Raw genomic sequence first — 27,857 nt, 5'->3', positions numbered from 1 at the left:
GTCGGACTGGAGTGCCTTGGGCCCACCAGGGGAAATCATTCTTGGGGCCCACCTATCAGCCACCTTATCTATGTTAACATTAATAAGGGTCCATTTACACGGCGCAATATGGGGCAATGTAGGGCTGCAAACGATTGCTAATTAGCTAGGCATGAATACATAGAGAGATGTGCGGCTGACAGCAATGGCAATTGGCATCGGGCTATAAGAAAATTTTCTTTGCATGATAACACTGTATACTTAGGTACAAAGGTCATATAGCTACCAATAACACCAGTATATAAAGAGCAAATATCCCCACACATATTACCGCCATACTCTTATTGACCAAATCCGGTATATCAAGACTGATATTACCAATAACAACAGTATATAGGAAGGAAATATTATCACTATATATATTATCACCATACTATTATTGACCAAATCCTGTATACTATGATCAATATTACCAGTATTAAGGGGGAAATATTACAAGGGGACAAATACTACCATCACCACCATATTGTTACTGACCAAATCCAGTATAATAAATCCAATAAAACACAGTACCAGATAACAAGTAACAAATAATACCACCACCTACTGACTAACACATCACTGCTACTGAATAAAATCCACTGTACAAAGATCACTATCACCTCATACAGTCATATAAAGGTAGACCCAGCTCTACACAGGTTCTGTACACCATGATAATTACAGTGCAGGTATATCAAGTGATTCACAGGGGACATCTTCTCTGATCAGAGTTGTTCCCTTTTCATTTTCTTCTTAATCTGCCCTGGGCCAATATGAGAACTTCTCCAAGCCCTGAATCCAAAGAATCTGGCAGACAAACATATTAGGCTCATCACTCTGGCACCATCTTCATCTCTATACAAACGGCACATCTGTATTGGCCTTTTTTATGCCCTAATTTCGTCGGTAGGATGACTTTATGTGATCCCCTTATAGTATATGCCCTCCCTCTGTATATCCAGCTTATAGATGGCCCCTTCTTCAGTCTTCCATATAGATGTGCAAAACAAGAGTCTGTGGAGCCTCAGTTGCGAGTCTTAAAACTCGTGATAGCCAGATATCTCTAGCCTGTTGCCACGGGGTGCCTCCATTATGGGGAGAGAACCACACCACCCTAAAAGGTAGCCCCTAAAGTCCCACTTGATTGCGAGTATTGGAACATAAATAGGGAAACAACAGGATGGCCCCTTTTTGTCAATGTCTAACTCAAGGTGCGAGTATCGATCATGACAAGGGCTTGCCAAGGCAGGCATCGATCCACAGACAGTTTCGGGGTGTTTGCCCCTAGTCAGTGTGGAGCAGGATTTTGGCTAGTTGGGGCAATGACAAATCAACCAACAAAACACAGTAATCACTGAACTCAAGGAGATCAGTGAAAAAATTGCAATGAAGTACTCACTCAAGAGTCTCCACTGATGCCCACAAAAATGTAATTATGCAAAACAAGAGTCCGTGGAGCCTCAGTTGGGAGTCTCAAAACACGGGATAGCCAGATATCTCTAGCCTGTTGCCATGGAGTGCCTCCATGGTGGGGAGAGCACCACACCTCCCTGAAAGGTAGTCCCTTAAGTCCCACTCGGTTGCCAGTATTGTAACATAAATAGGGAAACAACAGAGTGGCCCCTTTGTTGGCAACAGGCTAGAGATATCTCGTGTTTTGAGACTCGCAACCAAGACTCCACGAACTCTAGTTTTGCATATTTAAATTTTTGGGGGCATCAGTGGAGACTCTAGATTGAGTACTTCATTGAAATTTTTTTAATGATCTCCTTAAGTTCAGTGATTACTGTGTTTTCTTCCATATAGATGGCCCCATGTGCTTCTCCCAGAAAGCCCCCTCTGTGTAGTCCCTTTACACCCTCTGTGCATCCCCTATAGCAGGGATGGGGAACCTTGGCTCTCTAGCTGTTGCAAAAGTATAATTCCCATCATGTGTGGACAGCCAACGCTGTAGTTTTTCAACATCTGGGGAGCCAAAGTTCCCTATCCCTGCCCTATAGTATATGGCCCCCTCTGTGTATTCCCTCTTATAAATGGCCCTCTCTCTGTAGCCCCCCTTATAGATGACCCCTCTGTGTAGTCCACTATAGTAGATGTTCCCCCTCTGTGCATGCCCTATTGTATGCACGCCCACCCCCCAGTATAGTGCCCCTTATAGATGGCCCCTTTGTTGTTCTCCTTATAGATGACCCCTAGTCCCCTTCATAGATGGCCCCTCTGTGTAGTTCCCCTTTAAGATGGCTCCCATTGTTGTCCCCCTCTGTGTATTCCCCCTTATAGATGGCCCCCTATGTGTAGTCTCCCTTACAGATAGCTCCTTTGTGTATTCCTTCTTATAGGTGGCCCCCCCTCTGTGTAGTGCCCCTTATAGATTTCCCCCGTGTTGTTCTCCTTATAGATGCCCCCCGTGTTGTCCTCCTTATAGATGGCCCCTGTTCAGTGCCCCTTATAGATCGCCCATCGTTTTATCCCCCTTAAAGATGCCCCCCGTGTTGTCTCCCTTATAGATGGCCCCCTGCATTGTCCCCCTTATAGGTGGCCCCCCTGCGTTTTCCCCTTATAGATGGCCCCCCTGCGTTGTCTCCTTATAGATGGTCCCCCTGCGTTGTCCCCTTATAGATGGCCCCCCTACTTTGTCCCCCTTATAGATAGCCCCCTGTGTTGTACCCCTTATAAATGCCCCCCGTGTTGTCCCCCTTATAGATAGCCCCCCTGTGTTGTACCCCTTATAAATGCCCCCTGTGTTGTCCCCCTTATAAATGGCACCCCTGTGTTTTCCATCCCCCATATAGATGGTCCCCAGTATTGTTCATCCCCCATATGTTGTACATCCCCCATACAGATAGCCCCCTTATGTTGATCATACACCATATAGATAGCCCCCTTATGTTGTCCATCCCCCATACAGATAGCCCCCTTATGTTGTCCATCCCCCATACAGATAGCCACCTTATGTTGTCCCCCTCTGATAAAAAGAAAAAATTAAACAAAACACAACTCACGTAACAACACGCTCCCCCTTGCGGGTCTCTTCTCCTCTCTTGCCAGACAGATGTGCAGTTCCCTGGGGGAGTCCTGGGCAGTGTACCCACCACTGAGCTCAGTGTGCGCCGACAGCTGAGACTTCCAGACTTCCAAGCGTTCTACACATACTCCCTGTACTGGAAGTCCCAGCCACCATGGCGCACACAGAGCTCAGTGACTTGTGCACTGCCCAGGACTCCTGCAGGGAGCTGTGCATCTGTTGGGGACGGGGCCAGTCTGACACTGCCTCTTGTGATTGCAAGCAGAACACTGCTTGCGGTCACAAAAGTGATTGACAGCGCGGGAAGCCTATATGCTACATTTAACTGGAAACGATTGTTGTAATCACTTCCAGTTAAAAAGGAAGGTGCAGCACCGACAGCCGAGTGGGCCTCCCAGGAGCAGGGAGCCCCGGCTGGGCTCCCTGGGTTCAGACCACATTGCTGCAGTCTTCAGCCCTGTGACCCTTGACTAGGGGCGCTGCCCACTCCAGCTTGGGGCCTAGCGGGCTTTCCCAGGCTCTCCGTTGGTCCAGTCCGAGCCTGGCCCTCTCCCACGTCAGATTTTTTATGATATAAATCTACAACTGCTCCCGAGCAGGTATAGATCTGCTCCCCAATTCCTGTGCCAGGCTTAGTAAATCCGGTGGGGGAAAAGGGGACGCGGGGGTACGAGCACACCAGTCCTGATAAATGTCTGCTTGCAGATGAAAACTTTGAGTCATAAGGCATAGAAGGTAACATTATCTGTTTTTAGTAAAGTAACATACATCATTGGGCCATTCCTTTTTTCCATGCATCTATTCACTTCCTAGTTTTGTCTCTAAACTGTGACTCTGCTGCTGCCATGCAACAGTGCTAATGGGGCAGATATGGTGACTTGATTGAACTGAGCATGAGTGACTCAAAATAGTGGATGCCTGGTGGGCCTTATCCAGGGGCAACATGTTATAAAAATAAGGCAGGCAGATGGGGGTTTAGTGAGTCCATAGCTTTCAAAAGATACATTTAGGAAATGCTTGTATATTTTAAATATATTTCTTTTAACATGCATCAATATAGACCAAGTTCTCTTCATGGCAAACCCCTATTAAGGGTGCGTTCACACATACAGGATCTGCAGCAGATGTATAGCAGATTTCATGACCCAGATTAGATTCAAAGCAAATCAGCAACAGATCTGCTGCAGATCTGCTGCAGATCTGCTGCAGATCCTGTATGTGTAAACGCAACCGAAAGCACTAAAGAACTCTATAGTGATCTAAATTTGGTTGGGTTACAGTACAGGGTGTCCAGATGTCTTCATAGTATGGATACAAAATCCCCCTGTATTAAAGCAAATGCTGCAAAAAAGGGTGTTAGAGGATGTGCTGAAGTGAAGAACTTACAGCTTCATCAACTACTATAGAACCTTAAAGTATACCCGTCGTTATAACTTTCAAAATCTAAATCAACAGTAGATGTGATATAAAGTTTGCAATTGACAGTCATTATTTTTATGTTGTAATCATGCTGTAAAACAAAGCTATATTTACCAGAAATCCAGGTCCAGTCTCCTGAAGGCAGATTTTGTAGTCTTGTGCTGGTTAAAAAAAAAAGACTAAACACATGAAGTCTGACCAGTACAGAGTGTCACGGCTCAATGTGTCCATCAATCACCTGGGAAACACTGGACTTCTTGGGTTTAGAGTCTTTATAAAAAAAAAAATGACTAAATACAGGAAATGCCATGTTTTCCATGTTAACAAAAAAATAATGAATGTATATTGCAAACTTGCTTTATTTCACATATACTGTTGATTTAGGTTTTGAAAATTATAACAGTGACACTGTAAAGGGGATGAAACATACTGCTCGTAATGGCCACTTTGACGCCAAACAAAGGCAATGTGACTGCCGACTGCCGATATCTGACCACCTTTATGATATCATTGGCTAACACTCTTCCACCTGTGACTGTTTAACCTATTATACATATCTGGGGTCTTAAAGGGAACATGTAACTGATGTTACCTATTATGATGCTGTTGGAGAGTGGAACATATCTTGCATATGGGAGAATAGTCTAAAGACAGAAGGAGAAGATTTGCTTCTATAGAGGGAGGAAAGGATGGGCTGCTGTGGTAAAAGAGGGGTATGCGCTGTTGGGTAAAGTTGTTAATGTACTTCAGTAGGTGATAGGATATGTATGTGTTGTACTTTTTTTTAACAGTTAAATTTGCATTTAAAGGGGTACTCCAGCAAGGGGGCACTTTTTTGCTGGGACCGGGGAGGAGGTGGCTGAGGGAAAAGACGTCCACTCACCCCTCCGGTTCCAGCGGCAGGTTCCGCTCCCCGGTTCCCGGACGCTTCCTGGTGTCTGATGCGGGCCCGAGACGATACGTCTCAGGTCCGCTCAGCCAGTCAGGGACAGAGGCGGGTTCTGAGCAGACTTAAAATGGATCCCGCCTCCATCACTGACTGGCTGTGGGGACCTGAGACCTCACGTCAGACAACAGGAAGCGGCCGGGGAACCGGGCACTGGAGCGCCGCGATGCGGGACCCGCCACTGGAACCGGGGAGGTGGACGTCTTTTCCCTCAGCCACCTCCTCCACGGTCCCAGCAAAAAAGTGCCCCCCCCCCCCCCGCTGAAGTACCCCTTTAAAGGGGAGGCCCTGGTAATTCTGGAGGCATTGCAGAGCATAACATGGCAGAGCTTAAAGTAGTTCTCCAATTACATGCTATTTTTTATTATTAAGTATGCAGGTGGGCTAAAAAAAAAAGTCATACTCCCCTTCCCATGATCCCCTGCTGTTCCTGGACTGACATCATCTGGTCTCCACTCATTATTTGTTCTTTTTGCTTATAAGTCTATCTATCTATCTATCTATCTATCTATCTATCTATCTATCTATCTATCTATCTATCTATCTATCTATCTAACCTGTTGCTTGTCTAGATCTTTATACCTTTTATAAAGTATATAAGGTATAGGGATAAATCTATCAAGACCATTGTGGCACGGAGAAGCCACTGGAGACTGAAAAAGTCTGGATAGTCTGAGGACTGATGGGTAGCATCCATGGTGATCTAGATTAGTCAAAGGTTTCAATGTAAAATCCTTTGACAGTGATGTGATGGATTACGGAGCGGCATGGAAAGCTTCCCTGCTAGCATCAGCAGAACACCCAGGGTAAGCAATCACCCCTAGGGCCGTCTTAACAAAACTATGGGCCCCTGGGCACAGCTGTGGACTGGGCCCCCCCACCCAAGATCAAGTCCCCGCATCCCCCTCCCCCCTAACCTTCCCTATGTGGGGAAAAAGAAATAGAATACCCCCCTGCATCCCCCCATATAGAATAGCCCCCCTGCATCCCCATATAGAATAGCCCCTCCTACGTACCCTCATATAGAATACTCCCCCTGCATACCCCCATATAGAATAGCCCCCCCTGCATCCCCCCATATAGAATAGCCCTCTGCATCCCCCCATATAGAATAGCCCCCCTGTGCATCTCCCCATATAGAATAGCCCCCCTGTGCATCCCCCCAAATAGAAAAGCCCCCCTGTGCATCCCCCCATATAGAATAGCCCCCTGTGCATCCCCCCATATAGAATTGCCCCCATGTGCATCTCCCTATATAGAATATCCCCCCTGTGCATCCCCCCATATAGAATAGCCCCCTGTGCATCCCTCCATATAGAATAGCCCCCCTGTGCATCCCCCCATATAGAATAGCCCCCCTGTGCATCCCCCATATAGAATAGCCCCCCTGTGCATCCCCCCATATAGAATAGCCCCCTGTGCATCCCCCTATGTAGAATAGCCCCCCTGTGCATCCCCCCATATAGAATAGCCCCCCTGTGCATCCCCCCATATAGAATACCCCCCTTATAGAATAGCCCCCCATGCACCCCCCTATGTAGAATAGCCCCCCTGTATATCTCCCCTTATAGAATAGACCCCCCTGTGCATCCCCCTATGTAGAATAGCCCCCCCTGTGCATCCCCCCTTATAGAATAGCCCCCCTGTGCATCCTCCCATGAATAGCCCCCCGTGCATCCTCCCATATATAAAATAGCCCCCCCTGTGCATCCCCCCCTTATAAAATAGCCCCCCTGTGAATCCTCCCATGAAGAATAGCCCCCCCCCCCCCCGTGCATCCTCCCATATAAAGTAGCCCCCCTATGCATCTCAAAGCTGCAGCACGGCGGCTCCTCTCTCCGCTCTCAGGTCCTCAGCGGCGTGTCAGGGAATTGACGTCACCGCTGGGGACCTGATGTAAGTGCCTGCAGACGTGCCTGCGCGCGGCACGTCTGCGGCTCCTGGGGGATCAATGAGGCCCGGAAGAGACTGAGGGAATAGCGCGGCGGGCAGCCGCGCTATTCTCTCAGTCTCAACTACTGCACCACTCGATGGTGAGGAAGACCGACCCGGGGGGCACATGTCCCCAGGCCCAGCCCGCCCCTGGTCTTTCCCTTTCTGCAGGGCAGGCGACTGCCACTGGGGCCCCCCATGAGTCATAGGCCCCCGGGCAGCCGCCTACCCTGCCCAATGGGAAAGACGGCCCTGATCACCCCCTCCTCAACCAAAACTAAAGAAAAGGAAGAGGAGAGGTGCCGGCACAATTGCAGGTCAGCCACGCTCAGATGACATGGACCAGCAGCAGCAATACTCTTTGTCCCCTTCTGCTGCTCCCTTTCCGATGCCCCCTTTCTATCCAATTGCTGACTCTGACTTACAGCGGTCACTCTCGGACCTCTGCCTACCAGAGTTGTTTTCAGGGGACCTGGGCTCATCCTTAAGCCCTCCCGCAAATCCTCTTCCTGTTATCCTCCATCAAGAAGCAAATCACTCTGCTTCAAAATTCACAATATAGAAATGAATGAGGTGGCACTCACCAACGGATGAATTTCTGGACTTTATTTCATCATATAAAAGGACACAATAGATGCACAGAACGACATGGCAGACGCCAGCAGGTGGGTGGTAACAGTCTGTTTCGCAGTAAAGTTGCTTCTACGGACCGCCTACCTGACAGGTGTCGTGCAGTCGTATGACCGGTGACGACCATTAACAGATTATGTGATATAAAAACATGCAAATACATTTAATTAAACATATAGCAAGTGCTTTACAAAATTTTAAAACCAAAGCAACATACATAAATATAAATATATATATATATATATATATATATATATATATATATATATATATATACATGGGACTCACTACAGCAATCAGATCAGGAAATTACGATCTATTTTATCATTCAGCCCAGCCGGGCTTTCTGCTTCTAAATGCAAAATCCATTCTGTTTCTAGCCTCATAAGCATACGATGCTCGGCTAACACTTTAGGCAACAGCGCCACTGCTTGCACAATAACACGTTGGCTCCTAGCCATTTAGACTCTGTGACCTAGCCACTTCTAGGATAGGACTTCACTATATGACTGCATGTATGTTCTCACTTTCCTTTGCAGATGTGAACTCTCCTATCCTTACATGCACGCTTATGTTACTTTAATTAGCCTAACTACGCTTATTTTACACAAACTGTTTGTACTGTAAAATTTATGTAAAACCCTAATAAAAAATTATTGAAACATTAAAAATGTCCCCACAGCTTCGAAAAGAAGGAAATTTATGTAGAGGCGCACTGCCTCTACATAAATCCTGTGCGCACCTGTGCACACGCCAGGAAACCTATGCCAGCTCAGAGCTGGATTAGGTTTCCTGACTATTTTTTAGCGAACAAAAAGATGAATTGAGCGGATTCTGAGTCCACGCCCCTGTTCCGCCCCCTCCACACACCCTTCCCGCTTCCCACGTACCGGGCGGAAATTTATTCGCATCTGCCCATTTTCCGACAAAAAATATGCCTTTTTACCATGATAAGTGTTCCCCCTAGTGTTCATAACCATGCCGAATGTGAGAAAGAAAGTCAGTGACCCAGACCGATGAAAACGTTTGACATGTCTCTATGACATGTTTAAAGTTTTTCCTAACGACAGTGACACTTAAAGCTCTACACCTGATATCAGAGGAGCAGCGCACACGTACTAAATGTCCCAGCTGGCTTTAGTCTTTCAGCAGGTGTGCGCCACTCCTTCTGTGTATGGCGCCTGCATGAAGGGCGAAGACAGGAAGCGGCACATGCTCGAACATGAAAGTTGCCACCAGCACGAGTGGAGGCACTGAATATTCGTGGAGAAGAGGGAGGAGGAAGGATTGGGGAGTGTAGCGAAGTGGTAGATTTACTTTAATAAAAAAGCGATCAAAAAAATTTCAACTGCATCAATATGCTAACAATTAAAACTAAATACAATATAGGCACATACTGTAAATTTGCCTCAGATGCAGATTTTTGATGCAGATTAATGCACAGTTTGAGTCTGTGTGTGAACAAGCCCTAAAACCACTATCTACTACCATGAAAAAAACTTTTAAAACTGACATCTATTAGAAAAGGAGCTATAGTGACATAAATAAGTGAACTCAAAGGGGGAGATTTATCAATGGGTGTACAATGTAGGCAGTTGCAAACTGCCCATAGCAGCCAATTACAGCTCTCTTTGCTTTCAGCAGAGCTGTAAGCTGAGCTGAGATTGGTTGCTGTGGGCAGTTTGCACAAGTCTAAATTTTAAACCCTTTTGATAAATCTCCCCCAGAGTGTTAAATCACAGTTTTTCCATAACAAAGTTAAAAAAACGGGAATGCTTGAAAAAACCCTCTGACCCTCTGTGCATTAATGTTACTATATTAGGAGTGATATCCTCATTTATCTTACATTTGAGGAAGGTTGTTGATAGCAGATATCATTTTAGTTGGTAATATCTCTCTACATATAATAGATAAAAAAAAATAACAACTTTACTACAAAAAAAAGAAACACCTTGCAGTCTTACCTAAGAGACAGCATGTAGTCGTGTTTATATGGAAAGTAGTTGCCCGGTTCATTGCAGCAATATTTTAAGTCAACAAATCCACAGCAATATATCAGATCTTTGGTGTCATCCTTCCTCGGACAATCAAAACTGCTGACAAAGGTGTTGTTGTAGGTGTAGTAGCTGGTGCAGGTCTCCGGGAGGTGTCTTGTCATCCTGAGAGGACTGTTATCTTAAGTGTTATATTGTCTTCTAAACCCTCAGTAAGGTTTGCTGTTCACGTCACCCTGATTCCTTGTGTTGCTCTGAATCCACTGTAGAAGTCTTGCTGCTATTGTGGCAGTAACTTACATGTATGCTAAAAGAAAGGGACCCTGAGTGTATCTTGAAAATAGCTTGTTGGTGCCATCTGCTGTAGAGTTTGTATTTTCTGCACACAAAACCTTATATGACATTATTGTTATTCCTTTCTTTTTTGGGGGTGGTAGTTGGTGTAATATATTGGAAGGTGAAAACCTCTACAGCAGTTAAGTCTGCCCCCCCCCCCCCCCCCCCCATTTAAAATAGAGATTTCAAGGACCCGGCAAATTAAAATTTTTGTGTTTTAGTTTTTTCCTCCTTGTGCTTAAAAGGCCATAGCACTTGCATTTTTTCACCTAGAAATCCACCTGAGCCTTTACTTTTTGCGCCACTAATTGTACTTTGCAATGACAGGATTTTTTCATAAAGTGCACTGCAAAAGCAGGAAAAAATGAAATGAGTGGAGAAATTGAAAAAAAAAAGATTTTTTTTTTTATTTGGAGGTTTTTTTGTTTTTACGCCGTTCGCCCTTCGGTAAAACTGACTTGTTATATATGTTCCTCAAGTTGTTACGATTACAACGATATGTAACTTGTATAACTTTTATTTTGTTTGATGGCTTTTAAAAAATCCAAACCATTGTTCACAAATATATGTTCCTTAAAATCGCTCTATTCCCAGGCTTATAGCGCTGTTATCCTTTGGTCTATGGGGCTGTGTGCAGTGTCATTTTTTGCAACATGATGTTTACTATCTATCGGTACCTTGATTGCGCATATGCAAGTTTTTTACCGCTTTTCATTACAATTTTTCTGGATTTGATGCGACTAAAAATGCACAATTTTTCAATTTTGGGATTTTTTTGCTATTACGCCATTTACCGTGCAAGATCAGGAATGTGATAAATTACGCATGCGGCGATAGCAAACATGTTTATTTATTTATTTGTTTTTATTTATTTATAACATGGGAAAAGGGGGGTGATTCAAACTTTCATTAGGGGAGGTTTTTTTTATTATTAATAAACACTTTTTTTTTTTTTTTTTACACTTATACTATAAGCCCCCGTGGGGGACTTTTAGTATAAGTACGCTGATCTCTCTTTGAGATCTATGCCGTATAGTTATACTGCATAGATCGATGAGATAGGCACTCGATTGCTTTCGGCTGCTGCAGCTTAAAGCAATCGAGTGCCGAGCCGGGATCAGCGCCCTTACAGCGGAGACCCTGGCCTGTTGAGGACACGGGGATCACTGCAAGTAGTAATCAGATGCAGCTGTCAACTTTGACAGCTGCATCTGATTACTTAATTAGCGGGCACGGCCCGCGACCGTGCCCGCTAATAGCCGCGGTCCCGGGCTACAAGCGGCACCCGGGACCCCTAGGCGGCCCATGATGTACCTGTACGCCCATGGTAGTCTAGGGGTTAAAGTGTCACTGTCGTTATAATTTTCTAAATCAACAGTAGATGTAAAATAAAGCAAGTTAGCAATTTATATTCATTATTTTTTTTTGTTGTTATCATGCTGTAAAACAAAGCTGAACTTACCAGAAATCCAGGTCCAGTCTCCTGAAGGCAGATTTTCTGACTTGTGCTAATTGTAAAAAAACAGACTAAACACAGGAATTCCCGCCAGTACAGAGAGTCACGACTCAATGTGTCTATCAATCACATGGCTGCCTTCTCTGTGAGTGCTCAGATGGCCTGGGAAACACAGAACTTCCCTTTTTCTGACTTTTTCGAGAAAACATAAAACAGTAAGTGCCGTGTTTTCCATGATAACTAAAAAAAAAATAAAATAAATGAAAATTGCAAACTTGCTTTATATCACATCTACTGTTGATTTAGATTTTGAAAGTTCTAACGACATTGACACTTTAAAAATCCTCAAATTGATATGTGGTGCAGAGTTTAAATTGTTGTTAGTTGTGTCGGCTATACTGAAGATGATTCCTATACACATAATAGTCCGTTAAAATGTTCAGCGCTGATCAGTGGTCAGTTCAGTGGTCCCATAGAGAATGAATGGAGCCACACTTATGGTGTGCTCCACTCATTCCATGAACAGTTATGTTCTTGTTCTCAGGATCAGTGGGGACTCCAGCTTTTAGACCCCAGCTGATTAGCTTGTTAGAATCTATCCCGTGCATAGAGGGGAACTTAAAGGGGTTATCCAGCGCTACAAAAACATGGCCGCTTTCCCCCTACTGTTGTCTCCAGTTTGGGTGGGGTTTTGAAACTCAGTTCCATTGAAGTAAATGGAGCCTAATTGCAAACTGCACCTGAACTGGAGACAACAGTAGGGGGAAAAGTGGCCATGTTTTTGTAGCGCTGGATAACCCCTTTAAAGGAGAAGTCCGGCGTCAGGGATTTATGTTTCTAATGGCAGGGTACGGGAGAAAACAACAAACTGCACTAACTTACTTCTCCCTATGCCCACTATCCACCATCTTACCAGCCCCGGGACCCCCGCCAGGGTATCAAATAATAGCCATTATTTTAAAGAAAAAGTGTGTGCAAAATTTAGACAGACTTCAACTGCAACAGATTTATCACAGTGTATCTATCTGCTCACTGTTAAGTCTAAGTTTGTCCAGTATGAGTTTACATGGACTCTTAAGTGACTTATTTTGGCACATGGGATGTAATTACATGTTTTGCCAAATTTCTGGAGCATTACGCTTACTAAATGAGGGCCAGTGGGTCTATTGCAGATTTTCTACAATGAAACAAAAACTGCTGGAAAAGGGTATAACAAAAAGCAGGTAAAAATCATAGCCGTCAATAATTGCCATGAACATTAATTTGATGGCCGATGCAAACAACGGGCATTATTCTATACATTGTGTGAACTAACAGCTGTTTTTTCCATAGACTTCAATGAATTTCATTGAAGACTAAAAATAACATTTTTTTTTTTTTTTTTTTTAAGCCTCATATAACAGCCGTTATTTTGCTACAAAAGACAGAATTTGAACATGGCGTAAGTGTGGTGCAAAATGTGGGAGCCCACTTTTGGAGGAAATTGATCCCCAAATTTTTGGTGCATTGGTGATATTCAATCTGAACCATTGATTTTTTTTCCTCTGAATTTGCATAATCTGCACTGAAATCTACTGCAGTAAATCCTCAACAAAATTCATTGGTGTAGATTTTAGTATGGAAATGCTGGAATTTTTCCTTTTTTAGAAAAAAAAATGCCATCTTAATTATCCTGTTTGCCATTCAGCATGTAAGGTTAGTGGCAGGAACCATGGAGTGAAGAATCAGAAACAATGTGAATTAATCTTAGATGAGAGTTTAATAAAGTGTCCTGAGGACGCAAAGTGTTCTGGCAATTACTGCAAGACTGATTTAATTATGTGTAATTAGATGTAGAGATACAAAGAATATGAAGATCATCCAGGGAAAGTATGGAGTGTTACTGTGCCATCTTGTGTACAAAACAAATCACTACAGCACTGCACAAGTGACTGCTTATTAGATGTATAACTATTGGAAAGTCATGTAAAATAACTGCTGCCTTTACACACAGCTATCGAATGAAATCCTTCTATAAAGATTAATGTTCTTATGAGCTCATATTCTAGATTTGTTATTAAATATTATATTCAGCATAGGTAAGATATTCTGGTCTACTATGTGCAGTGACCTGGATTTGCTAGATGTTGGAAGTAGCATCTAAGAGGTGTTAAGGGTACAAACTAGGCACTTGTCACTATGGCCAGGAGTGGTACTATATGACAACTGCCCAGTAAACTAACATACAGCTTTTTAAGGTGTAAAGATGAAGTCCAGGTCTTAAACAAGTTGAACACTTTACTTAAAGCTTCAGTGCAATAGCCAAAAAAAACTTGTCAATAAGGTGCAATAGGTCAACAATAGTCCTTCTCCTCGTGGACAACACAGAATACTTAAGCTGGATACTTGAGCTTTATAGGTGTATAGGTAGGTTAGGGGACTACCGAGGGGTCTTGCCTAATAAGTAGCAGAACTGTGTCAGGACAACAGATTACAGAGTGCCAGTTCTGGTAGCATGAGCCCCAAGTTTGCACAACCAGGCATAGCTAGCCATTTAGGGTTCCTCAAGATGGCTGAGCGAAGATCAATGGAGTACTTTGGCTTTATCTGCACTTTGCTCCACTGCAGACAAACCTTCTGTTTTTGGAATGTCCTGACTTGATAAGGAATAGTCCCAAAGGCATAAGCAAGGTGTTTCTATATGGCAGTTACCCCACCTTTGGCTTTAGCACTGCATAATACTTGTAAAAACGTAACAAAGTAAAATGGAGTATAATCACTATCCACTCACTGACCAGCAGAAAACATACATGGAACTAATCACTCGGGCACCTCTGTGGAGGTAGCAGTGCTCTGTGCCAGAAGAACCAGAATCCATGTACTAATCCATAGGAAATAGGGCAATTCAGCACTTGCTTCTAATCCACACTCTTTATTAGGCCATAGTCACAGAAATAATACAAATGATACTGAACGACTGAACTGCACTGAATCGCGCTTCATCACATGGCTGTGATAAAGTGCGATTCAGCTATTTTTTATCATTTGTATTGTCTCTGCGATTATGGCCTAATAAAGAGTGTGGATTAGAAGCAAGTGCCGCATTGCCCTATTTCTCATAGATTAATAATACTTATAAAGTTACTTCAGAAGAATCACTGTAGGCAAGTCCCTGATAGGGGACCTGGCCTCCAGGCCAGGACCTTAAATGAACTTCCAGCAGGAATAACTCTTTACACACTCTCACTGACATAAAACTAACTCTCTCCTCTCCCAGGAACTAACAGGGAGTTTTATAGCAAAGGATAGGATTTGTCTGCCATTGATGGGAAAGCTTCTGGAATAAACCAACCCTGAGTGTGTGATAGGCTGTTGTGGTGTGTGGTACCCAACTAAATGGTATAAATCTGTATTGTTATAAAGAGAAAAACCTAGTATTCTGACAGTTCATGCATACAGGTTAAAGGCTATGGATAGCCCTGACATTAAAAAAAATATATATTTTTTTACATATCTGTTACTGGTTACCTTGAGTAAATAATGTCTTTGGAAAAAAAATGCATTAACTTTCAGGCTGCGATCTCCATTCATTTTTTTAAATTATTTCTTTCAGACCCCCAGTAAACATTTTTCACCCTTCTCTTAGTTTCAGGTTAATGTGTCCTGGATGCTGCCGTCTCTACTAGCTGTCATAAATCTGCAATTGATTCTTGATGGATATCTAGGAGCTCTTTGGACAGTGCCTGTTTTCTGGGCGGGTGGGTGGTTGTGGTATATAACTGCCAGGGGGATTACCTACAGAGGTATGTCTACTGGAGGAGGGAGAGGCTTCTAACAGGGGAAAGTGACCTACAACGGGATGGAGACATAGGGAATTCTACATACAAGGGGGCTTACTCGAGGAAATTTACCTACAGGGGTATGCCTACCTACCAGGAAAACTAAATACGGGAGCGCCTTCCTGCACAGTGAGGTCTAATAACTATGTGGATGCACAGAGGTGTGTACTATTTGGGTGTTTTGGGTGTTTTTTGGGTGGTACTATGATGGGCCTAAGTGGTATTGGATGGGTCTATACACTACATTGGAGCAAAAATGGGCAGTGTTACAGTGTGGAGCAATACTGATGGGGACTTTGTGTAGAGACAAGGATGATGCTGGAGTGAAGAGCCTAAAATGTTTGTCTGGAAGATTCTGCGGAGAAAAAGTATCACCAAAGAACTCATCATGATGCCTGGGCCAATTGGAGAAGAAAAGAAAAAGTGAGGCACTCTGATCAGAAAAGACACCCCCTTGTAACCCCAGTCCTTAATAATCTCTCTAACCACATATATAACAACCTATTATAGATTGCAGAATCTTCCTTGTTTCCTAGGTATAAATATATACTGGATTGTATTTTTCTTCAAGCTCTAGGTAAATGAATTGTAAACCTGCTTCCCTTTGATGATAATTATACTCTTTATAACAAGTGTTTGGGACACAGGAGAGTTCTGAATGTATAATGTAATCACATAAAGCACATTTATATCTGTAGGATTTACAGCCTTTGAGGTGTATTGTTCACTACAGTGGCCATGTAAGGGCCCTCTGTAAAAAGAAGCATACGTGCTGCAGCTGGCTGAGTATCAAATGGGCATTACCCAATTTTCAATATTAAACCTAAGGCCCCTATTACTCCTCAGTATAAGGCTATGTTCCCACTTCAGGAACATAGCAGGGAAAGGTGGTCGTCTTGTATAATCACATGATCATGATCATTATACGCGGCTGTGATGTAGTAAGATGGCTGCCTTTTCCCCATTATGTTCCTGAAGTGGGAATACATCCTTCTACTGTCCACAATTATAGATCCATAATTGTGGATAGTATAGGAGCCAAACCTTTTACATAACCACAATTGTATTGATCCATAAAAGTTCCGCAATCAGTATCACCTATTGTCTATGAATTGGTCTGTGCAATTGTGGATGGCTATGGATGCACATTCATAGTGCTGTATGTAGCTGTGGGTCCACGTCTGGAGACAGCTCTACAGATGTGACTGTGGCCTAAGGGCCCTTTTACACAGAAAGATTATCTGACAGATTATCTGCCAAAGATTTGAAGCCAAAACCAGGAACAGACTATAAACAGAGACCAGGTCATGAAGGAAAGCCTGAGATTTCTCCTCTTTTCCAATCCAGCCCTGGCTTTGGCTTCAAATCTTTGGCAGATAATCTGTCAGATAATCTTTTTGTGTAAAAGGGCCCTAACCTTATGGTCCTAATGGTACTAAGACTTTCTATGTGCAACTGCAAACCTAGACAGTCTTCAAATGCACCAGATTTATTAATGTGGAAGAGACTAATGACAAACATATCTACATACTGAATAAGGAAAGCCAGATTTTAGCACATTTTTGCACACAGTCTTGCACATCAAGCCACACAACATTTTCTGGGCTGGTAGAAAAGTATCTAACATACATAATAAATGTGGAGAAAATTTCTGTTAAAGGGTCATCCAGGATTAGAAAAACAGCTGATTTTTTTTTTCCATCTACATCGCCACACTTGTTCTTCGGTTATGTTTGATATTACAGCTCAGTTCCTCTGAAGTAAAAAGGTACCAAGTTGTAATACTACACACAACCTGTAAACAAGTGTGGTGCTGTTTTGTTTTTAAAGTAAACTAGCCCTATTTTTCTGTTCCTGCATGATCCCTTTAAATTTCTTGACAAGGCCAGAATATAGAACAGAAAAAAATACTTCATCTAAGGATAAAAGAGTAAAATGAGTGCTTGATTTACTATGCAATAGCACTCAATGTCAAGCAGCAGCTGCAGAAGTGGGCAAAAGTCTAAATTTTCCCCCTTTACTTGGATAGTATACTGTAGCTACCATTTCAGTAAAGACGAGGTCAGTTTGATTGTCGTATACAAGTATTCACTTAAACACTCAAGCACGTGGTATTGTTGCTTTGTGTCCTAGTAGATATATGCGCAGGAACGTATCTAGAATGTACTCAGTGGTTGAAATACATGCCCTTACCTGCACGTATACATCAGAATAACGTTTTTAAAAGTTCATTGATGTATGTGTCCAACGTATTCCACAATTGTAATGTGAACCAAGATTAAGGATGAACTGCTCTGGATCAATTTGTCTCTTTTTCTTATAGGGGTACTCTGACATTAGTAAAAAAAAAAAAAAACAAACATGCTGCAGAGGCATATAATATTGCTCACCTGTCTGCCTCGGTTTTGAAACCACCAAAAAAACATTTGTTAGTCTTAGATCTATACCTCCTGGTTGTACTTCATGGTCGAGAAGTTGCTTAGTAATACCCAGAAAGCATTTCCTAATTGCTCCTCCTGGGGATCATTCAGCACAAGCTGGCATGCTATAAACACAGCTCTCCCTAAAGCTGGAGTTACAGGGAAGTTCATGGTCACACATACAGGATCCACCGTGTTTCACTGCCTGCTGCACAATCTCTTCACTCAAACAAGTGAAGGCTATCACGATGCAACCCACTGGTAACATGCAGCGTGATTACATTCACTTATGAGTAAAGGGGACGCATGACCAGGCAGTGCAACATGTCAGTTCTTGATCATGCAACTGGGAATCGCTGTGTAGACCTAGCCTAAAGGCCCTATTACACCAAGCGATTATCAGCCATTACAGCCGATAATGGCTTGGTGTAATAGCTCCTGTTGAAAGGCAACGATCAGCCGACATACACAATGTTGGCTAATCCTTGTCTTTCAACATGTTGAAAGATTTGTGAACGATAATGACAGTCTGCTGGCTGTTGCCCCGTGTAATAGGAGCGGCAGTCACCCCCTTTTTGCTTTATGACCTCTCTTCATAGATGTAAAGGGTAAATTTAGCAGTTTTCATACCTTATTTTATATCATACGTCATGTTGCTTGTTCCAGTAAAAAGTGATCTTTTATTATCTGTGGATTGTGCTATCTGGGTGGGGCTTCACGGCCAAAGCACCACTTAGCCCTGCCCCCAACACCACCGTAGGCCCCTTGTAACATCATTGGCGCATAGTCTCCGCCCTTTGACGCCCATTGAAACAGGCCAGCATAAAGGGCTTATGTGCCGATGACATCACAAGGGGCAGGGGCAGTGGGGGCGCCAGTGAAGCCCCCGCCCATATAGCTCAATCTGTAGATGATAAAAGATCATGATCATGAAATAAGGTATGAAAACTGCTAAATTTACCCTTTTCACCTGTGTAGAGAAATCATAATGCATAGTGTCACTTTAACCCTGCTGTTCTGTTCGATTCTACTATACACATATAATGTTTTGGTCATTTTTGACCGGGCCTATTAAGGTCTGGATTTTAAACTAACTAGTATTTTATTTGAATATCTTTTGCATTATTAGGCTGGGTTCACACTACGTATATTTCTGTCAGTATTGTGGTCCTCATATTGCAACCAAAACCAGGAGTGGATTCAAAACACAGAAAGGATCTGTTCACATAATGTTGAAATTGAGTGGATGGCCGCCATTTAATGGCAAATATTTGCTGTTATTTTAAAACAACGGCTGTTATATTGAAATAATGGCCATTATTTACTGTTATATGGCGGCCGTCCACTCCATTTCAACATTGTGTGAACAGAGCCTTTCTGTGTTTTCAATCCACTCCTGGTTTTGGTTGCAATATAAGGACAATATTGCACATAAACTATAACTAGTAACATCAAAATAAGGTTCAAGGTGCTAAATTACTATTTGCAATTGTCACAAGTATAATTTACATGTCTTTTGAATAAGTACTACTTTGCAACATATCACATTTGATTTGTCATTACTTGATGTTGGACAGAAGGCGCATCATTTCCGTTTTAGGCTGGTTGCACTGCTGGTGGAGGCCGTGGCCATCGTCGCAGTGCTAGTGGAAGCCCTTGGTTCACTTTCTTCAGCATGCTGTTGGATCCTGTGGACAATGGCTGCAGCTCCATCACCTCTGGGTGTTACTTTTCTTTGTTTAATATATGGGCTAACCAGTGATTTTCCCAATTCCTCTAAAAAAAATTCCCATTCTTCTTTTATACAGTTTATTTTTGTTCCAATTTGGATCTATTTCACGCCATAACACAAATGCATTGTACACCGACACGTCAAGAATATTGTAAAAAACAACCTTTGGCCACCGATTAGTTTTGCGTTTACAGGTGTAAGTGCCTATGAGTTGATCTAGAGTATCAACTGCCCCTTTAGTGGCATTGTAATGTAAAATTATGTTTGGCTTTCTGTTGTCTGATACTGATTGACCAAAATGAGATTATAACTCCTTTTCTTTTTTCAAAAAATGGCTGGAGAATAGTATAATAGGCTATTGGTCATTTTTGACCGAACAGTACAAGAGTAAAAAAAGACGTGGAGTAAAAAGTAAACAAAAAATAAATAAATAAAAACTGCTATAAGTAAGAACCCCTCAAATGAGGAAAAGTCAATGAACCACAAAGTTTCAGAACCGCATAATGAATATTAAAAGAAATATCAAATTCGGTCATTCTTGACCGAACAGCAGGGTTAAGTGTTCCAATAAAGATATGAATGTATCTGTATATACAAGTTCATGATGATGTAGGCTGTAGGTGCTGGTCATAGCTCACTTAAGGGGTTAGGTAGTTTTTGTATTTTTTATTTCCTGTTAGGGATGAATTATGCAAAAGCACACTGACGCCAACTTCAGTGTGCTTTTCCAACTTTACCAAAGTTCTGTTTGGCAGGTTACTAGGCATCTGTTAGGTTTCACATTTACTATACAAGGGTGGTGTGCAGGTTTACTGATCTTATACTGACAAACCCCACCTAACAACTACTGTGTATGGACTAAACCCTTGTGGATATTACTCCTTCACTACTCTACTGATCTCTACTGATTCGTTATGACATGTCTTTGTTCTAATGTTGCTAATGGAAATGAAAAACAGCAACATTGGAACGAAAACATGCTGTAATAAGTAAATATTCACAAAACAAGCTGGCAGGGTAGAAAGCAATAGACACCATCCCCGTAAATGCCAATTGCCTTCTACCCTTCCAGCTTCTTTTGTGTATATTTACTTATCACAGCATGTTTTAATTCCAATTTTTTTTTTGTTTTCAACATTTAATTGAAAACATGCTGCCATAAGTTAAAAAAATGCATAAAAGGGGTCCGTGGAGCCTCAGTTGCCAGTCTCAAAACATTGGAATTGCCAGATATCCATCAAGGAAGAAAACCTTTTGCCAAGGGGCTCCACACTGATGAGGGACAAATACCACAAAACAGCTGTCTGTGGATGGATGCTTGGCTTTGGTAAACCCTTGTCATGTTGCAATACTTGCAACTGAATTAGACTTTGATGCAAAAGGGGCCACCCTGGTATTTCCTTATCTGTGCCCCAACACTCACAACAGAGTGAGACTTAAGGGACTACGTATCAGCGTGGTTTGGTGATCTCCACACTGGGAGGCACTCCTTGGCAACAGGTTTCCTTCCCTGGAGGGATATCTGGCTATTCCTGTGTTTTGAGACTTGTAACTGAGGCTCCACTGACCCCATTTTTGAATATTCAAATTTTATAGGGGGCAAGGTATCAATGGAGAGTCTATTGATTTTTTCCCCCCTGATCTCCCTGAGCTCAGTGATTGCTGTGATTTGCATAAGTAAATATATACAAAGCAAGCTGGAGTGGGACACTGAAGACCTGTGAGAGGACACCAGAGGAATGCAGACATGTGAATGCAGTGTCCCAGAACAGGCCCTCTTATCCTCACACTTTTATTATAACCGTTTCTGTTCTGGAAAGCTATGGTTCACTGCAAACTGTGTGTATTCTGTCACCCCTCTCAGTGTTCAGGTCTGCTATTCCATTCATTTCTTGTATGCATAGTCAGGTATCAGCGCCTAAGGGTATTATGTCGCCCCCCAGTGTTCAAGTATGGTACTTCTCATGTATATTTCACTGTATATGCCTAATGGTGTGATGATGCAATGGCTGGATGTCACGTGACTGCCCCTGCTTCCATGGTAACTCCAATAGCCATCGAGCTTTGGCTGAGTATACCATGTGACTTCTTCTCTGCCTCAGTCTTGTCCTCTACCATCAGGGGGATAGGTTCTGTGTGTGTTCTCTCTCCCCTGTCAGGAGAGAGATACGTGTGCGCTGCTGCTCCAGTTCCACAAGAAGTGTTCCTGGCTGTGTGCTATTCTCAAGTCCTCAAGATTCTCATCTATTCTCCAGATCTGGGTGCCGTTCTTCAGTCATTCCTCTCATCATCTTCTATGATTATCAACAGCAAGTATTCATCTTAGTCTCATTCCACGCAGCATCTTATCCTAAGTCTCACTACTACTCTCATCATTCAGTACGCTATCATCACAGCCTATTGCAGCATCACCCATTACTCTGGTTTATTCAAGTCTGCCTTATTCCCGGTTGCATCTGGAGAGACTGTTGCTGCTAGTTACCACCGTTACAATAAATATACAACTACCGTTGTTTCTGAACCTTGGAATTGGTGTGATAATTGGTGCCCTGACTAAGGACAATGAAGAATCGCATGCCCAGCCTCTGCATGGTCAGGAGCCCGGTTCTCAGCTGTGTTACCCTCGTTCCAAAACCGTGACAATCCTCTGCTCAGCAGCTGCCCCGATTCCTGCCAGTAACAACACCCATCAGCGGAGTGGCCCCTAGGGGTCCGGGCATCGCATGAACAGCTTTTTTTTAATGTATATTAAATTGTGCAGCTGCCATCTTTACAAACTGGTTATGAACTAAAAACAAAAAATTGGTAACAAACCAAACTTTTTGCAAAGTTTTTAATAAATCCTGGTTTGTGAAGTTTGGTGTTCGCTCATCTCTAATGATAACACTACATTAGTAACTTATATAGGCTATGTTCACACGTTTTTTTTCAGCTCCGTTTAAAATGACGTCCATTATTTTGAGTCTAAAGTAACAGACTTTTTTCGAAGCCTGGCATCTCCTTAGTGCAATGACGGGTGTTTGCACATTATCTTAGTTTGGGGTTACTAATTGCCCTTTGGTTGTGGCTTAATTGAAAAATCCATTGAATTTAATAGTAAAAACGGAGAAAGAACGGTGACAAAAGAAGAACTTTGTGTGAACAACTAATACAAAACGTCCGCTATTTGCAAAAAACGTCCAAAAATAATGTTCATGTTCATTATTTTGACGTTCACGGCAAAAATGTCCGTTTTTAAATGCATTGTGTGCATAGGACGTCCGTCTTCCCATTGACTTCAATGCAATTGTATTGAAGTCAGTTAAATTGCTGCGAAAACGGACGTTTTTTAAATAGCAAAATTGGATGTTTTTTCTCCATTTTTGACGTTGTGTGAACATAGCCATATCATGGGGTCATAGTTTTATTTAAATGCAATACCAGAATATCCCTTTGATCTTTATGACTTTGTTACTAAGTGATAGTAATGACACCTCAAAGTAATGAAATTTTACACTAGAAATAACACAATACATGATCATCTGATGATGCCTTTATTTTATCCTAGTCATTGCTCATAATTATTATAATTATTATTATTATTTTTATTTGTTGCTAAATCTCCATCATTTCCTTGGTCTCATTCAGACTTCCTTCAGCATATAAACCAATTCATTATCATCCAACATTCCAATAATACATTACCATTAATTTGTGTACAACCTCTCCCAGTGATAGAAGGAAACAAAGGACATGTCACACATTTAACTTAAAAAATTTTATTAACAATGTAAAATGTAGGGTATATTTCAGTCTGAGCTAACTCTGGCATGCCCTATCAGATTTAACATTATGTCGATATGCAGACACCATGCTTCAACTTCCTATAGTAACAGTATATGGTAAACTGTCTTTCTAGGTCATGAGGATATATTTTAGGGAATTGAATACACTATCTTAATATATATGTATAACATCTTCAAAATTGTGAAAATCACACCATTCGATTGAAAGGAAAATACTGATGATCGTCATCAAGATTACAATATATGTACAAGCCATAAATACTTTATTTTCATCCTTTAGTTAGTAGGTTAGAAACTTGGCTGAGGTTCTGGACAAAATCCTGATGCATTGTGGAAGACTAAGTATGATTGAGACAAGAAAGAAATAACTAAAGATACAAAAGTACAGTTATTGGCCTTGATACATCAATATTCGCATAATAATTGTTGTCACTATTATTCATAGTTAACCTCCATTGTGATGCCGATGGAATGGTTTTCCTATAGCACAATACTAGGACATCAAAGCGTTTTGCATATTTATTTTATGCCATGAACATCGAAGTGTTCAGAAAGTCTATTACACCACATCCAGCCGATCACTGATGGCTTCTCTTTGATTGCCGTTTTCTCCGTCGGTTAGGGCATTCTTCTCCAAACTATACAAGTTTTGAAACAAGGCAGTTTAGGCAACACTGAATACATAATGAATTAACCAACCTCAATACGATATATGACAGCAAAGGTCAAATTATAACGTATCTGCAGAAAGAATGGCTTTTCTGTATTTTTAACTGGAGATGAGGCAACACAATCCAAAGAATCTTCTCTTTCTTCTTCTGACGAGTGGATAAGGTGTCAAGTTGAGGAGGCTACTGTCGTCTGTACAAAAAAGAACAATATATTTGTATCAATTATCAATTTTTACAAATGCTTCCTCATGTTTTTTTTAAATCCAGTATTTCTCTAAAAATTTTATGTGTAGCAGTCACCAAAAAAAACTTTTGACATGTATGAGAGACATATCAAAAGTTTTTATCGGTCAGGCTCTCAGTGTTCAAAACACGTGCCCCATAGACCCATAGACCATAGACACAGAGCCGGGAAAGCAATTTCTCATGACAGTCGTGGTCTGAACACTCAGACCTGGACTCATCAAAACTTTAGACATCTCTCTGAAATGTTAAAAGTTTTGTTTTGTGACAGTCCCTCTTTAAAGTGCAGCCATCATTTCTGAAAACCTTTGACATGTTTGGATACATTCACAGCAATGTTTCTAGCAGCCCATTTGCTTAGCTTATTGTCTCCAAGGACAGAGACTTATTAATGTTATGGCCTGTTAAAGCCCAACAGGGGCAACTACCATTAAAGGGGGACCAAACCTGTTTACCCACCAACTTTCTGAACTGCTCTATTCAGGTAGTCCTTCGGCTGACCAGTAATATGCCCAGTGGTTGGATAAGACTGCTACTACCTTGAAATACCATGCTGACCTTGCTCGATTGCCTTGGGATAACTTGAGGGATTAGCTCCACCTGGATGAACGCTTCCGGGCCCGTATTCCTGAACCTGACACTGTGATCTCTTTAAGCATTAGGCAGTTCTCTCCAATAGTGAGTACCAGTTATCTTCTGTAACTACTAGCAAAACTATAGTTTCCCTGGCAGAGTTCTGCACTACCAGACAGGTCCTCCTGGGAGCCCCATATCTCCTGTACAAGTCTTTAAGACTTTGTTATCTCTTATACAAGTGGTCTATTGTCTAAACTGTTCAAGAGACTGTTCCATTCAAGTATCTTATAGCTAAAAACCAAACTGCTATCTTATCACCAGTATAAAAAAAAAATGTTGACAATCATTACTCAAGCGCATAACGCTTACTGTGAACTTGTTACTGAAATTGCACTGAAATTGTTCCTTCAAGAATTTTGCCAGTAAATTTATTCAACTGGTTAAAGGATCTGGACTATGTGGTTACTCAGTCACATCACACTACAAGGGACACCAGGGACTACACCTTTAAAAGGCGTGTGTTGGGATCCAGGGAGGGCATATACCACTCAGACCCCTGTGAGAAGTGCCGCAGCTGTATTGCAACATCTGCCCTTGCAAGCTATACAGCACCACTCTTGTCTTGAGTTTAGGTGGGGTTTTGCAGCTCTGTTCCATTGAAGTGAATAAAACTGAATTGTACTACCACACACAACCTTGGGACAGAGGGGGTGCTGTTTATGCAAGAAAATAGCTGTATTTTTTCTAATTATGGATATCACCTATAAAGGACTACATGCAACATTTCAACCACAAACCCCCTGTGATTGAATGCTGCATGTATGTGTTTGATTTTTTTTTATTTCACAGAGACATGTCAAAAGTTTTCATTAGTCAGACCTGACAGATTTTTAGGACAATTTGGGAGGAACAACCAGCTAAATATACAGTATCTTCCTACCGTCTCGGCTCATAGAAGACATACCCATACTTCAAACAGTGAAGACTGCGGGGAGAAACAGCACTCTTTTGAGCTTCTCTCTGCTGGTTCTTATTAGTTTTTCATTAGTTGGTGTCTGGGTGCTATTATTATTATTACTGTTATTATTATAAAAAACTTTATTTACTTATTACTCTTTTAGGCCTACTAGGTCACATATAGAATAGCTCTTGCAGCTACCCCCAGAACCAAGTGATCACATGATCACCAGGAAAGAAAGCCTTATGAATAGAGATGAGCGGACTTTTGAATTTCTGGTTCGTAAGAACCAGAACGATCGGCGTCGGATTCCCGCTGTCTGCTCGCTCTGTGCAGCGGGTGGATACCTCCTAAGGAATGCCTGGAAAACTGGGATACAGCCATTGGCATTGGCTGTATCCCAGTTTTCCAGGCGTTCCTTAGGAGGTATCCACCCGCTGCACAGAGCAAGCAGACAGCGGGAATTCTCACGAACCAGAAATCCGAAAAGTCCGCTCATCTCTACTTATGAATTCCAGATGAGCTGTGTATGCAATGATCTGGAAGGCAATGACAGAAATAAACTTCTCTCTAGAGAGTCAAGCTGTAATTGACTCTTTTTTTCTTGCAGCTCCACAATTTCCATCATTGAACAGTCACTTGCAGACTGGCAAGTCTTTTAAATTTGTCCCCAAGTGGTTGATATCGGAAGCAATTTAAAGGGGCTATTCAAAATTAGAAAACAAGACTGCGTTCTTCCAAAAACAATTAAGCTCCATTAACTTTAATGAAACTGAGCTGCAAAACCACACCCAAACCGGTGCTGTTTCTGGAAGAAAGTGCCCCCTTCAACTGGGCCTTTTTCATCACTCCACTTCATAGTCAGTATGATTTCCAGAGAAGTAAGGGAAAGGAGGTTTCTGTGCATGCATTACTGTCAAAATGCCTGGTTTTGGCCCTGCCTCTTAAAGGGAACCAATCACCCAGAAAATCAATGTAAAGACAAGGATATGTGCTGATAGATCACCCAGCACACTTCCCAAATATGCCCCTGTAACCTCTGTGCCCCCCTCAATTAGACAGTAATCTTACTTTGTTCAGGTCACGCGCTGTATGTAAATTTTTGCTAAGTAGTCCTGGTGGGCGTATGTAGTCCTGGTGGGCGTATGTAGTCACGGTCCGGGGGCGTATCTAGTCACGGTCCGGGGGCGTATGTAATCACGGTCTGGGGCTGTAATCACGCCCAGAGGGGCGTGATTCGGAGGCTTGCGGTCCAGTGACGTCATCCGGCGGCTTGCGTTCCGCGTCGTGGCCGCGCCGACGTGTTCGGGAACCCGCGCATGCGCAGTACGTCAGCGTCGTCTCCCGCCGTACTGCGCATGCGCGGGTTCCCGAACACGTCGGCGCGGCCGCGACGCGGAACGCAAGCCGCCGGATGACGTCACTGGACCGCAAGCCTCCGAATCACGCCCCTCTGGGCGTGATTACAGCCCCAGACCGTGATTACATACGCCCCCGGACCGTGACTAGATACGCCCCCGGACCGTGACTACATACGCCCACCAGGACTACATACGCCCACCAGGACTACTTAGCAAAAATTTACATACAGCGCGTGACCTGAACAAAGTAAGATTACTGTCTAATTGAGGGGGGCACAGAGGTTACAGGGGCATATTTGGGAAGTGTGCTGGGTGATCTATCAGCACATATCCTTGTCTTTACATTGATTTTCTGGGTGATTGGTTCCCTTTAAAATTGAGAGGATATGAAATAGCTGTGCACCATGAAGAGGACTCTCAGAAGCTCAATACCAACAGTGGCAGCATTAAAATCCTTGTGTCACAATTGTGAAGGGTTAATCTAGCAAAATCACGTAGGATTATAAAAATCTTTTTAAGGACAGATACACTTTA

At 42.5% G+C, this 27,857-nt stretch overlaps 2 protein-coding genes across 6 annotated transcripts in view; both read right to left on the bottom strand.

The window, feature by feature from the left end:
- Nucleotides 1–10,131, bottom strand: part of SHISAL2B (shisa like 2B) — a 56,703-nt gene extending 46,572 nt beyond the window's left edge. Inside the window, exon 1 of the mRNA XM_069963527.1 lies at nucleotides 9,938–10,131. Within this exon, the coding sequence (XP_069819628.1) occupies nucleotides 9,938–10,131 (194 nt within the window). The remainder of the gene's footprint in view (nucleotides 1–9,937) is intronic.
- A 13,385-nt stretch (nucleotides 10,132–23,516) lies between these two features.
- The window catches only part of RGS7BP (regulator of G protein signaling 7 binding protein), an 89,551-nt gene continuing 85,210 nt past the window's right edge, over nucleotides 23,517–27,857 (bottom strand). For all 5 annotated transcript variants that reach the window (XM_069964598.1, XM_069964599.1, XM_069964601.1 and 2 more), the window contains one exon: nucleotides 23,517–24,375. In XM_069964598.1, the coding sequence (XP_069820699.1) occupies nucleotides 24,284–24,375 (92 nt within the window). In that variant the 3' untranslated portion in view covers nucleotides 23,517–24,283. The remainder of the gene's footprint in view (nucleotides 24,376–27,857) is intronic.

Source organism: Dendropsophus ebraccatus, chromosome 3 (genome assembly GCF_027789765.1).
Source record: "Dendropsophus ebraccatus isolate aDenEbr1 chromosome 3, aDenEbr1.pat, whole genome shotgun sequence".
Lineage (NCBI taxonomy): Eukaryota > Metazoa > Chordata > Amphibia > Anura > Hylidae > Dendropsophus > Dendropsophus ebraccatus.
This window is presented reverse-complemented; position numbering and strand designations above follow the sequence as displayed.